The sequence below is a fragment of the Lycorma delicatula genome, chromosome 1, assembly GCF_047948215.1.
Source record: "Lycorma delicatula isolate Av1 chromosome 1, ASM4794821v1, whole genome shotgun sequence".
Classification (NCBI taxonomy): domain Eukaryota; kingdom Metazoa; phylum Arthropoda; class Insecta; order Hemiptera; family Fulgoridae; genus Lycorma; species Lycorma delicatula.
The window spans coordinates 392326846-392342361 of record NC_134455.1 but is presented as its reverse complement, the minus strand read 5'-3'; the positions used below and the strand labels follow the sequence as shown (position 1 = coordinate 392342361).

At 35.6% G+C, this 15516-nt stretch overlaps 1 protein-coding gene across 1 annotated transcript in view; it reads right to left on the bottom strand.

Annotated features, from left to right (window-relative positions):
• LOC142317363 (uncharacterized) overlaps positions 1 to 15516 on the bottom strand; it is a 427416-nt gene that overhangs the window by 46002 nt on the left and 365898 nt on the right. The window contains exons 10-12 of the mRNA XM_075353862.1: positions 11344 to 11394; positions 10889 to 10927; positions 6051 to 6092 (exon numbers count right to left, since the gene is read on the bottom strand). Coding sequence (XP_075209977.1) covers positions 6051 to 6092; positions 10889 to 10927; positions 11344 to 11394 — 132 coding nt within the window. The remainder of the gene's footprint in view (positions 1 to 6050; positions 6093 to 10888; positions 10928 to 11343; positions 11395 to 15516) is intronic.

The window sequence follows — 15516 nt, the reverse complement described above, 5'->3', positions numbered from 1 at the left end:
TTCATTAACAAGCGTTTTGTGTAAAATAATCGAGAGAATGGTAAACCGCAGACTTACATGGTACTTGGAGAAACATGGCTTTCTATCTCCAGAACAGTGTGGTTTTCGACAAGGACGATCTTCTATTGACCATTTAGTGTCACTGGAAACAGCTATACAAATGCTTTCCTAAATCGGCAGCACCTCGTCGCTATCTTCTTCGATATAAAAAAGGCGTACGACACAGCCTGGCGACGTGGTATTCTTAACAATCTCAAAGAATGGGGAATCAAGGGCAATATGCTTGCTTTTATCCGGGGATTCTTAAATCACCGAACGGCTCGTGTTCGTGTGGATGATTCGCTCTCAGGTAGTGTCATCTTGGAGAATGGAGTGCCTCAAGGTAGTGTATTAAGTGCCACCTTATTTTCTGTAGCCATAAACGATATTATCAAATGTGTGCAGGCTCCTGTCTCATGTTCTCTATTTGCTGACGATTTTGCTATTTACATTGCAAGCCGTTCAACACCCACAGCAGAGAGACTACTGCAGTTTCGCATTTTCATCCGAAAATACAAAATGTGTAGTCTTTTCTCCGCTACGAAACCCTTCTATTCCGCAAGTTTTTCTGAACGGAGAGATTATTACTATCTCTACTTACGTCAAGTTTTTAGGTTTATTTTTTGATAGCCGGTTTATTTGGGTCAAACATATAAAAGAATTGAAAACAAAATGTTCCAAACTTCTAGATATGATGCGAGTCCTTAGTAACGCCAACTGGGGAGCCGATAGGTCATGTATGATACGTTTTTACTATTCCTTTGTTCGCTTCCGTTTAGATTATGGTTCTGTCGCCTACTCTTCAGCTCGTTAAACCGTGCTTAAAATGCTGGATAGTGCTTTCCTATGGCTTGCCACAGGCGCGTTTAGATCAAGTCCTGTCGCAAGCTTACTTGTAGACTGTGGTGAACCATCACTTTGGGATAGACGAGACCAGCTTTTATTATGTTATTTTGCTCGTCTCAGAGGACAGCTAAATCACCCGGCTCTTGACTCAGTCTTTAGACATCCTAATCTAGGAAAGTATGAGGACCATCCACATCGTACTGCACCTGTAGGTGTCCGTATCCGGCGTCTGCTGCAGCTTATAAATGTTGACACACCGTCATTCTTTCCTACGTATCCTTGCTCATATCCTCCGTGGAGAATAAACCTTATAAATTTTACTTTTGACCTTACGACATACAATAAACAATCAACACTACCTATTGTCTTCCAGAAAATTTTTCAGTGTGTTCTCTCCAAGATGAAACCAGACGCGGTTGTATACATTGATGGATCGAAACAAAACGATACAGTTGGCTGTGCATTTGTTGTCAATGAAAGAACTTATATGTTTGGTCTACCCGGTATTACGAGTGTGTTTACCGCTGAACTACGCTATAAATAAGGCTCTAAACATCATTAACCCTAAATATAGAAAAATTCTTATTTGCAGTGACTCGTGTAGTGCCCTCCAAGCCTTAAAATACTTTTATTCCAAACATCCTATCGTCATTGAAATTTACAACGCAATCGCTGAGTTGAATAATCGCAACACACAAGTCAGTTTTTGCTGGGTCCCTAGCAACGTAGGGATTACAGGTAATGAACATGCAGATTCCGCTGCCAAAGAAGCATGTAACCAGCCTCCTTTCCCCACCTTAGTTGCTATTTCTAATTTTATTAACTATGTAAAACAATCACTAAGAGCAAGGTGGCAAGGTGACTGGACGGCTACCGTTGATAATAAACTCCGTCAGATTAAAGATTCTGTGTTACCATGGGACTCCTCATACAGAAAACCCCGGCGTGAGGAAGTAGTTCTCTGTCGATTGCGGATAGGACACACGAGTACCTGTTGACAAGAGGACAAGCACCTCTATGCGCACGATGCAACAACCGCGTGACTGTGCGCCACATACTCGTGGACTGCATATATTATGCGGCATTGCGTCATAAATTTAAACTACCCAGAAACATCCGTGGTATCTTGTGTAATGATAAGGAAGTTTTAAACCGGATGTTTCTGTTTTTGCGTAGTATATGGTTAATACAAAAAAATTAATATAACATAAAAATTTAATTACTTTTGTCCTATGTATTGTTTTTGTTATCCGAGTAGCGAGCCTTTTACACTCCCTATCGGAATTTGTCAAATTTTATATATATATATATATATATATATATATATATATATATATTCATATTTCTTTTATGTTTTACAAATTCGTCTGTGATATTAATTGTAAGACTTTAAACATAATAGTTTTAAGTTTCATCTCCTTTTTATTTTTAAGTTTTATTTATTTTTAATATGTTAGTTTTTAACGTAGTTTTAAGTTACATGTTAGTGGTTTTTTTTTAGTGTTTTTGTTATCCGAGAATGGACCTTTTACACCCATTCCGTATTTTGTTTCCTGTGATAGTAGTTTTAAGTTTTAATTTTATCTAACAGCTTTAGTTACTTTTATTTATATATTTAAAAATAAAATTAAAAATAAAATAAAAAATAAAATAAAAAATAAAAATCTGGGCGATGATAACGTTCAACCGTTTTTCGCCCTAAAAAAAACAAAAAAAAACAGGTATCAACAGAAACCGTTGTCAAACGTTGTCAAAAGACAACGGACAGCTGCAGCTACCACGTCGCCCTCAGGAACTACGCTAGAAGCCTAACCGCGGAATAAAGACCCCGCGCCTAGCACTAACTTTAAAGAGCCAATTATCGATTGTCTCTGATCCGAGCTAAAGTAACCTTCCAGCAGTATATCCGTCTCCATTCAATTGAGAAAGATTACCGATGTACTCCTTAAATGTCTCGTCTCTGATATTATTCAACAAAATCCTCAGCCTCCGCGCCGTTATATTATGAAGAATCCTGTATTCTGGCCTACTGAATCGCTGCCAATTCCGCTAAGACACCGCTTTGAGACAATTAGATCTACCTCTTTCGGCATATAGGTATATAGGTATTGTCTCTGGCCGAATGAACATCTTCAGGTGTTGACCGAGGTTTTGTTTCGTATGAAACAAAACCTCCTTCTCCTCCTCAGCACCATCGTACTCAATGTAAGTAAGACAGGGAAGTGGTCCGACGTTGAATCATAGATGTTTTCTACCAGAGTTATGCAGATAACATACCTGAAGAAATAAAAAGTCAAGTATATCCGGCATGCAGGTCTGTAGACCAGTATGTTGTTTGGAATCCCGAAACAATTACCAGCCGTAGATTTTGAACTACCCACATGCTTTCCCCTCTCTTTACACAGCGGAAAGGTCTCATACAATTATTTTTGCTTTGCCCGTTCCGTTGACACCTCATGTCAACAGGCATCGACAGAAACCGACAGGCACGAGGCCTGTTGGTTTCCACGATGGCACGAACGACACGCTGCAATTCGCTACTTACTTCAATTCAAATATGGTCTTATTGTTCTCTTGCGGCTTCTGGTTTACGAAAAAAAGCTGAAATGGGCTCCTTAGTTACCTTGTGGAATGTGTATTTTTCTAGTCCTCAACCGATGTCCTTGGCCTTCGATTTTTTCCTCGATCATCACCAGTTGAATCGAATAGTGTAGGTTCTTATCACGACACGAAAAGCTCACTGATCCTTTGTAGTGAAGGTAAGACCTATTAAACCATGTTCCCGAAATATATTTATGATTATTTTCGGCTTCGATGTCCCTAGAAATTATTCTTAGTTGTTTACCTCCGAACAGTCGAATGTTGTAATCCCCTTGCACACGACCATTTTTAGCAGTCGTAGTACATCCCGTAAAGCACAATAGGAGGAGGTTCCTGATTAGTTCCGTTCGATTCACAACATCAGCATCTTTTAACGGAAAGCCACTAAATTAATTCGATACAGGTAATTCGCCATTGCTAGGACAAGGAATCACAGTTGGTTTCCTCGGCGTCCTCCACTTTGTAGTAGGTTGGGATTCCATATTTACACTCTCGTTATCACTCGAAATTCCCGACAGATTGTTTGCTGTCATCTTTAATAATTTTTCTACGTGCAATCCTCCTCGGGTTTCTATTCAACGACGGCAGCCGATCACGTTTTTTGCATGATATCTGACAACCTCCACAATCTATTACATATGCTGAAGGTAGCTGACCGTGTAAGAACATAAATGTACGAAACAAATAAACAAACAAAAAAAAAAATTTTAACATTGGAGCTGTAGCTCGAAAAAAATCTGTAGTACTTCAACTAAAATCGTATCAAAATCTTAATACCTAATGACAATTAATTTAAAAATGCAACTGCAGAAATAACATAATATAATGAAACAATTCAAATATATCTTTTTTTTAGAACCAACAAACACACCAGTATCAGAGAACGGCTGATCTTTTCTATAACAAGTTATTTTCTTTAATAAGTTTTCAATTGATTTTTTGAATATTTTATTCCCGTTTAATCTTGCAGGAGTACAAAAAATGTTTGGCTCTCTGTATGCAGAAGCTGAATATTAATTTATTTGTGATAGATTTACCTGTGACTTGACATAATGTTTAATCTACTCGAATGTCAGCGGAATATTGCTACAGGCAAATTAAATAACTTGGTTTTTTACACTGTGGTTTCATCAATTCTGGTCACCGCATGACATCATTTACGTAGTGAAAGGCTGAGCGCAGCATGCAGGAGGATGGTACAACCTTTCCACTTTACTAACATCGGTAGTTTATTTAAAAAAGATTCACATTACACGTAGCTGATGAACACAAAATATGGGAAGGCTGTTGTGTTTACCTTCCAATGTGATGATGGGACATGTAAAGCCATTTTACCAAAGAGGTTTACTAAAGTGACGACCGTAGACAAGATGAAGACTGTAGTAGAGATGAAATTAAATTTGGTATTTAAGGGTAATATTGGAAAAACCTACGATGTATTGTTTTAATAAAATATCGTATATAAAATAAAGGAAAAAATTCTTTTCAGAACTAAAACACATTAAAACATACAAAACAAAAAACACACAAATAAAAACACAAAAGAAAACACTTTAAACACCTGTGCAATAATGTACGACTATTGTTTTAATTTATTTTAAATTGTAGTTATTAACATTATTGACTGTAGTGGTTCCAAGTTCCATGATATGATCTGATATTGGATTTATTCACTGTCTATTATGTAACAAATTGTGAAGAGAGTATTTAACACAAATATGTTTTTCTTAAGGTATTATTCTCAAGAGATTCATTTATTAATATTACTAACTCTTTTACTTAAACATATTTCAATAAAAAAGGTGCATGGGATGTCTATAGGATGGATGTAGGTATATTTTTCTTAATAAATAGGATGTGGCACTTTGAAATTTATAGCTGTAACCGACTGGCAGATGCGCATGAGTAGGTTTTGTAAAAATTTATGAATATTTTTTTTTTTCTAATAAAGAAATTGTTATAGTATGTGGAATATTAGAAAAACTGATTATTTTTTCGATGGAAAGACGGGTGAAAATTTATTTTACGTAAATGTTGGAAAAAAGAAAAGTTTTTGTACAATAAAACGAACGAATGAAATACGGGGGAATTGTGACGTTAGAAGATGGCGTTAGGTACTAAAAGTAATTTCTCTCGGGCGCATGAATTATGTAGAACAAATTTCACTCGACATGTCGGGCAGCCGTTGCGGTGTATCCGATCAGTCAGCTGTGTCCCGCAGTCAACCGGTTCGAAACCTAACCAGACTTGTTAATTTTTTTGCTTTAAATATTATTTATCCCGCTTTAATTCTCTTGTTCACCTGTGACGTCACACGACAGCAGGCGACTGAAAAATCTGTACATCAGTGCTACCAGCTTTTGAAATATTAAAATAATAATTAATATTCGTAGCAAAAATATAATTAGGTTGACAACCCTTTGCGATTTCAAATCTCCCGTTCCAACAGGACGAGGGAAAATTGAATCTACCACAGGAAAAAAAGGGAATATCTATGACATTGGCTACGACACTAGCGCTCTTAATATATATATATATATGTATAAATAAATTACTGTACTTACGTTATAAAAGAACGCTTTGGTGTATGGAAACTATACTGACACCTGAAACAAAATTTTCATGTTAATAATACTATGCTCTTTCTTGTCTATTTCCAAAAAAATTATTTACAGTACATAGTGACTATTATTTACCCAATACACGTCTCTCAATAGTGAAATGACATTTACTTTAAGAGTAGATAGTGCAGGATGCCTGGTAAAGTATAAAAGTACTCATTTGGCTTAATGTGATTTTAACGCCTTAAAAGAAATCACATAATAAAATGCACACTGAGTTTTGTATTTTAATATAACACTCATAATTATTTATCAATTTCTTGTTGCGAGAAGTAAGACTTAAAATGACCTGTAACGTGCCATAATAGCATGTTTACAACAGGATCTTAATTTAGACTTTTCTTATCTTAGATTTCTTAATGTATTCTTCTTAATCTTAAAGTATTTGACTACTCTCATTATGGTGGCATTTTTTTTCCAGTCAAAGCGTAACTATATTAAAGTTCAAAGCTACGTCAGAAAATTTATTGCTCAGAGCTGGGAAGTGTGTAACTAAATTCCGATCAGTATCGTGTTTTTTTCTTGCTGATAATTTTTTTAATGTTAAAAATATAGTCCGACTTTTTACATGTAATATTTTCTTTCTTTTTCAGTAAATTAAAGATAACATAAAGAATATGTTAAACCTCCATTTTATACTACTTTGTGAAAATTAAATAGTTTTATTAAACAAAATTATACATTTATATATATTATAAAGGACTTTGACTTCCGCAGAAAGCCCTATGTTTTTCTATTTTATCGTTTTATATTATTTTTGTTTTTTATTAATTATGTTTTTATGAAATAAATTGACCGCTTGATTATGCGTGTCAAGCGTAATACAATGACTACACAGATTTATATTAAATACATTTAAATAAAAATTTTATAATGATTTAATTAAAAAAAAAAGAAAACGAATGAAACGGCAAAATGAAATTGTTATTTAATTAAAAAAGTACAAAAGATTCATAAGTGTCCTAATTAATTTAAAGTGATACATAAACATCACATTTGCTTTGTAGTTGAAAATAATCATTTTTTTTTAAAGAGAAATCCATCTTAAAAAAGCAATTTATTGAACTTTTATTAATTTCAGCATAACGACTAACATAAATTAAATTACTCCAGCAGAATAAGTTACGAATAAATTTACACTTAATTAATAAATTCTACTAATAAAAAATATAAATAAATTACGTACAATGTATTAAGCAGCAGCTAGTACTTACTTCTTATAACTTGACGTACAGAAGTTAATTATTCATACTTTTAGCATAAGCGAAGCATTGATAGTTCCATGCTTAATTCTTAAAATTTTATTATCAAGAAGATTTTATTTTTATTTAATAATTTTATTTTTTATTTGGTTTATTATGGTATATTTTAATAATTTTTCCACTTAATATTCCAAAAACATATATCAAGTACACGTGTTATGACACTAAATTACATTTTTACTTTCTATTTTTTATTAATTATTACCATAAAAATTAAAAAATATCAAATCTTAACTAATCTTAAGGTGATAAGCAGCACTAATTAATTTTAAATTACATTTCATCAATGCCTTTTTTGTAGTAATTAACGGTAATTAATTACGAAATTATAATTAAGAAATTAAAGTAAAAATATGGCTGAATACAATTATTAGGAAATGTTAATGGTTAAAATTGTTTCGGATGGTTCCGCGTTATAAAGTTATTATTAAATTGATATGAAAACATTTTGCGTGACAACATGACCACGAGATTAAACACCTCGGAGGTTGCTAGGTACAAATTCTTCCTCAGGCTCTCACTCCTGATTCGAGTCAATTGGTTTGAGACAGCTGTGATCACCAAAGACAGGTAGCAACAAGGTAGATCCGAGAGCGTCGTCCTGCAAAATTCCGTTATCGTTCTTGACGGAATTCGACCAGCGGCTATCAAAATTATGACACCGGTCTGGTAAGACTTTGACTGATGTAGATAAATGAATATATATTTTTTTAATTATCAAAAAGTTCATTTCACAAATATAATTTAAAAAAAATTAATAGTTAAGTTTCAAAAATAATTTACTAGGAGAGAAATAAATTGATTTTAGGCAAATATTTCTCATGTTTTTTTAATAGACAGGTAATGGATGCCAGGCACATTTAAATCAATTTATCTATATTTGTAAACGTTTGTGTTAAGTCAAAAATAGATGGACAAAAAGTACGCGAACAAAATTTTATACCCGAAGGTATGTTCCCGTAGCTCTGCAGGTCGCAGTACTTGACAACTTATCTAATCGCACGGCTCTGTTTAAGGATGCGCACCTAATTGTGGAAACATCCGTCACCAGGGAAAGCCCGCAGGGTTCCATTCTCGGTCACTTGCTGTGGAACCTGGTATTCGACGGATTTTTGGGACTGACATTCACGAAAGGGGTCACGGTCCAGGCTTTTGCCGATAACTTCTTGTTAACTCATGACCGGGGATAGAAGATCGAGCGCAGGCGGTCTTATCAACCGCAGACAGCTGGATGAACAAGCAAAAATTGAAGATTTCTGTGCCAAGACGAGGTTTATGTTTCTCAAGGGTGCAGGCAAATTATAATACAATCAGTAACTCCATATTAAGTATAAAGGCTGTGTAATCAGCTGAAGTTAAGTTCATAAGTACGTATGTGTTTAGTTTGATGAGAAGTTGCTGTTTCGCAACTACATTAACCAAGTAGCGGCGGACGCTGTCTTTGTGATGTATAAAATACGAGGACTGCTCGAAAGCATTACGGAGTGCCGGGCCGACATTTGTACATGGTGTACCGAGGTGTCTTCGAAAGTACGAACTCTTTCGTGGCGTCCGTTTAGGTACACATGTTCGAAAGAAAGGTGGAGCAGTTTTTCAAAATTTAAGAAGTCCACAGCGCAGAGCCTTAATTGTATGCACTAGCGTTTTAATACAACCCCCTACACGGCTACCTCTTTATTTATAAACACGGCTACCGAAGGTTCTCCGAATCTATTTAGTGCTGAAAGTTAGGGCGGCCATGTTGAAATTGCTAAGTCAGGGAAGCCGACGTATTTGGATGCGGTATCGACCCGGGCCTCTACCGGATCGGAACGGTGATCTCAATCCACCCTCTTGTGGACGATTCTTTTCAGCCTTGCGATGGAAGCATTGTAGTAAGGATGGACCGTTACGACTAAGGTCATATCCTTGTATAGAATTATACAGGATCTGGTGGAGACGGTATGCCTCTCTATCGTTTTAAGGGTAACAGATGCCCAAGTGCTTTCCAACGTGCTTTTCCATGTAAATTTAAACCGATGATTGTTTTGGTTCCGCCTGGTAAATGATGAGTTATGCGTCTGTGGGAAGGTACAGTAGGACGAACACATGATGCTCTGCTGTTTGGGTTGCCAGTACTCAGGCTACCCTGGAACTTAGTGGTGAAGGGGAAAATGGACCACTGACAAGCGTCGAGCCACATTGTTGGACCATGTCGAATTTCCTTGATGTGGATGCTTTGTTCAACCGTCTTCAGTAGTATATTTCTAATGAAAAGACTACCGCGTTGCTGTTGGGAGAAACAAACTGAGAAACATGGCTGCCTACCAGCCAGATTAAGGCTCCTAGCGCTTTAATGGTGAACAGCTACTTGCTGGCATTCAGCGACCTAGACGTAGCAGCGAATTCCTGTCTTTCACGAGATAAATTTAATTATTGATAGTCATATATGTTTTAATATTTGACGGGGTGTGCCTACAAATTTTAGTGATATATAAAATGTGGACGGTGGTACACGCAAGCAAGTGGTCTATGGTACACGCTTATTCCGCTGACAGTTTTATGGTTGCTGTTGGAGTTAGTTAGGACACTGGTCGCTAATCTCTTTCGAGGCTCAGTAGCTCTTTGTAACACAGACATTCGGTCTTATGCTTTAGGGCGACCGAATGGGAAAATCATCCCAAACAAATCAAACTCCAAGTTACAGACTTAGGTTCTATATATATATAGCTTATTGATGGCTGAACGTTTCTGCCGGGCCATCAAGACTGGCTGCGATAGGATCCTACGGAGGCCTCGGGCAATGGACGGACCATTAGGTAGTGGCCAGTTCGCGGATCGGAAATTGCATGTAGCCGTCATGACCGCTGTTTCCGGGGAGCCGTATGTTAAACACATGTAGATAACCGGAAAAAAGTGGTCGTCATGTGGAATTTGCGTGCTGCGCGCAAGAATAAGGTCCGCTAGGAGAAGATACCAGCGTCGCCCCCTGACGGGGAATATCGTTGATGCGTGCACACTGGGGGTCTGCAGATCTACCCACGCACCCGTAATTAGTATGCCATCAAGGAAGCCAGACTCAAGTTGTGGCAAGACTCCATACGCAAGTTTCAACGCAACCCCTGTCAGCTCGTAAATCATGTTACGGCCAAATCCAGTGCACGTAATGTCTAGTTTTTGATGCGGGTTTGGTGATCGGGAACACTCTTTAACATAGTGGTGACTTACGAGGCGTTCCTGGATATTCTGTTTCTAGGTGCTCCGAGGTGTAAGCAGAGATCAATGTTATGGTGGTTGGTATGCTATTCACTGGAGTACGGGCTGTGTGTCCAGTTGCCGTTTGTAGCACAGACATCCAGTCTTATGCTTTTGGGCGTCTGATTGGGGTTGTGGCGGGAGAAAAGCCAAGCAAATCAAAACCCTAAGCTCTAATATTTCATTATTTGATACATTGAGATTAAAATCTGGATTGAGAAGAAATTGGAAGTCCACCTAACTTATTTTTAGAGAGAGAAAAATTATTTGACAGTTAATACTTACTCTTTGCGGTTGCATCTTGGAGCCACATTCAAAGTTCTACTGAAAAATAAAAAAAAATATGAAATTATATTCAATATTTTTATTTAAAATGTAGCAAATAAAAAAATACAATTTTTTTTCTGATTGAGATCCTACGTAGATCCTATCCTAATATGTAGGCGAATTACCATTTCAAAAAAGAATTTCACGATTTTTAAACTACTTAAGTATTATTACTTATTACTCTAGTACTTGATGAGAATTCTCCTGTTTTTTTTACATTTCCTTTAGCACTACATAGTCTGTGTGTTTGAAATACTGTTAAATATTTGTTTATTTATATTTTGAAGTAAACTTTAAATTTGTATCTTCAAGCACCCGCGCACACAAACCACCAACCCACCCACACACACACATGTATATATATATATATACATTGAAAATGTGGACTACAAAAAAGGTTATATCCTACTTACTCTTTGGGAAGTTCGTAAGGTGAATATTCTCCAGGTTTGTTTTTAATCGATCTGAAATTTAAATAAATTGATGATATTTATTAGAATGTAATTAGTACTTGATGTCTGATGATTTCAAAAGTTAGTTTTTATCGTAATAGAATAAAGCAATTGTTTTATGCATGTAAATCAACTTTATAATAAGGAAATTTCTTAAATTAATTCTCGTTAAAAATACACTGAATTTACCTGAATCATGTGCTAGTTGACAAGACAATCTACCTCTAACTCTGATTCACTGAAGATGGAAGTACCAATACTTTTACAGAATATGATAAATTATAATATATAGAAAAACCAGTTTATTCATTAATCAGAGAAGTATTTTTATCAATTGATAAGCTAATATAATATGAAAAAGTTATCATTAATTGTGTAAAGAAATTAGAGACAAGTAAGGGTAAAACCTAATTTGTTACTAATCTGAGTATTTATGAGTAGAAAATACTGATAAATGTATTTTCACTTACAAATATAAAACATTTTAGATCAGCAATTCAGTTTAAGCTGCATTATAAGTACAAGAAGAATGGTTATACCTATCAAAAATTTCCAGAAGCAAGTGTGAAGAAATAAAATGCTTCGTACTTGTTATTAGTAGATCTTGACAATAATTATATTTAAAAATATTATATTCTTTTTTGTCCGTTTAATATTTGATGCTTGGGTGGAATATGACTGTAAAGATATGAAAAAAAACGATAGAAATACAAAGGAAAGAATTACTAAAAATTTTTGAAAACTACATAATATACTTTTATTTGCAAACAACTTTTTTTTTTAATTCAATTTTAATAAAGTGATTGACGTAATAATAATAAATGTTATATTTATAACAACATTTGACCATTATACGGTAGTAGATATGTCTTTTTATTTGGACGGCTGTCTGTTCGAAAGCTGCCAGTAACTTTGTGATTTTGGTATTATGAATAAGAGTCCAAAACAGCTTTGTAGTGGCCAATTCAAACCAGGTTTTGAAATATTTTAACGAAAATATTTCATGTAAATGTAGTCTACTAATTCAAAACACCTTCTATGAGGCAAACAAGTTCAATATTCCATTGCTTTCCTAATGTTTATTAATTACGCAAAGTACACGACCTAATTACAATTTCAGTCACCTTAACGGTGTTATGACATTAGAATTCTCTCAAGTGTAGAGAAAAACTGAATGGTAAAACAATGCCACTTTATCAATACCATAATCTCTATCAGAAAAAATTCATTTTGTAACCATTTATTGACATCTCACCCAGTGTCCAAGCTGCCATTTTTTATAAAAGCATAGTAAACATAAACATGGATAAGACTTAATTTAATTGTGAAGTACTATTCTCAGATCCTAAAAATATGTTTGTTTCATCATTTAGAAATTTGTCTGGGATTTTTCTACCCTTCTTTTTCCACACTGACTGAGCCTGGTGTTCAGTATGCTTCCTTGACAAGAGATATCACTTTTTATTTACCTTAAGCTAAGCTGATAGTAGCAAAAGATTAAAAAAAATCTTGTTGCCGAATACTTGCAACACAAAGTCATATTTTTAATTTATGTGTTGATAGTAGTTTTAATGAATTTACACAAACTAAAAGGATATTACAAAATTTAAATTATTTTAATTAAATGAGAAGTCTGTAAAAATGTTATTTTGGAAAATCAGACCACTGCATAAAAATTTGTGTACGATACAATAGCTTGAAAGTTATTTGGTGATAGCAGTTGGTGTTGAGAATAGTAATTAGATTGTTTACACTTTGATATTTTAAAATAATATAAATCAATCCTCGTCTAGAGATTCACATTGAAGAAACTAAATATAGATTTGATAATGGCAATGAGGTGTATTGAAAAAATGGTTATTGCAATGAAATAGTCAAAAAAATATTTATTTGATTTAACAGACCTGTTTTAATTTTTCATAATTATTATTATTAAAAATATTTAATATTTAATTTGAAACAGGTGTAGCAAACCTTAATTTTATTTAATAATATTAAGAAGCAGTGTTGGTAAAATAATGAACCTAGTGGTAACATTAAAAGTGAAAAAGAAATCGTATTCTCTTTAAGTAGGACAGGTAAATTATAATACAAGTACAGATGATACTTTGTAAGAGTGACTATGCATTTTTTTTGGTACTTTATTTCCTTTCTTTTGTTGACAGTTTTTGAGGATACAGATCATTCAGTATAAAATATAAAATAAATTATATTCCGTAGCAAATATTAACAGCTATATTTTTCTGTAGATTCTATGTTAAGCAGAAAGAAAGTGTATTTATTTTGCGAGAAAAAGCCCTTTTTAGTGAAATCGATTGACCAGTAAAACCAGCAAATATACCTGATCCACGAAATTAAATTTTTGACACAATCTCTGAAAAGATATTTCTCCGTCAACAAACCTTAGGAAATTCTGTATAATATATTGTCACGTGTTAGTGGCTCGATCACTATTGAGAGATTGAAAATTGAAAGAATATTGAGAGAAACAAGAAGAAATAAGACAGAAATAAGAGAATGAAGAATATTTAATTGAAAGATATTGAGTGATTGACAATTGGAAATGTTTATAGAAATACAATTAATTATATAAAGAACATAAGTAAAACAAATCAAATCATTAATTATAATAAAAATTACAATGGTAATGATAATAGTAACAACTAACAAATAATAAAAAAGTATAGTAATCACATCCACACTAATAATCAGTATAACAACAACAACAACAACAATAATAATAATAATAATAATGCCCTGAAGTAGATATTCCCCACGTCCGGAACACAACATCTACGTTCCACGTCCAGGGCGGCAACAGCTGTACTCACGTACATTACATATAGCTGGCTAACGGGGTTCCGAGTATTGTTTCTCGGATATAGTTTTCTCGGCCGATTTTCATCTGCAGGCCGAATTGGAGGACTGGATTTCGCGGCCACCTGCAGATACGAAATTTTCACTGATTATGGAAATGGATTGATACTGCCTTTAGAGCTGGCGATGTGGCGGCCACGGTCGAAGTTATTTGCAGGTGTAACGGAGAACTTTCGTTGTCCACATGCCCCCCGCGATGGCAAGCATGTAGTTAAGGTGCCCATGTTGTTCGGGGCATGGGAGCCCTGAAAGCCTCGGTGTGTAAGGGCCTGGAGTCAGTGCAGAGACTGCGCATCCGCTCTCTGCCAGGACATATGCCGGTTCCACCGGAGTACCGGAACGGACCTCCAGGGTTGGTAGCCCTGGAGTTGTGGTGTACCCCAGCGGCTAGCCTTACTACAGCAGGGATTAATCGTTCATGCAAATTGAACAACTAAACGTGGCAGAGGGTTCACGCAAACACCCTCTTCTAGAACCAGCCGTTTCGCCTGAGGCAAAACGGAGAAAGAGCGCAGAATCTTGTAAAATTGAAGTTGAGGCTAGGAAAAGCTTGCAAAAAGCTTTCTTCAAAAGCAACGCTCCAAAGCCAAAATACTTACTTATTACAAAAGAAGACGGTAATTTCTCGAAGGTGAGTCCATTCCTCATTGCTCGAGAAATAACAAAATGTGCTGGAGGCCCTGTTAAGGAAATTATGAAAACTTTCACCGGACTTCATGTAGAGACTGTAAATGATATACAGTCTCAGAAGATCCTAGGTCTTAAAAAAATTGGAGAACTAGCTGTACGTGTTGATCCCCACGGCATGCTCAACACCTCAAGGGGTGTTGTGGTCTGTCGGGATCTTCTTAACTGTATGGAGCAGGAAATTGTAGAAGAATTAGCGCCGCAGGGAGTATTAGAATGTCGGAAGTTGAACATGAGAAGGAATGGCGAAGTCCTACCTTCAGCATCCCATGTTCTTACATTTAACCGGCCTACTTTTCCGGAGAAGATAAGAGCGGGCATAGATCGGTTGGATGTGCGGGCATTTGTCCCGCAACCAATGCGATGCTTTAAATGCCAACGCTTTGGACACACCGCTGTTAGGTGTGAGAAGCCGCAAATATGCGTGTGCGGTGATGCAGTTCATGAAGGAGAGCCGTGTAAGGAGCCTCCTACCTGTATAAACTGCAGAGGACAGCATTCCTGTAGATCCAGGAACTGTCCTGTTTACAAAGACGAAGTAGCTGTGCAGGAAGTAAAAACCCCGCAAAA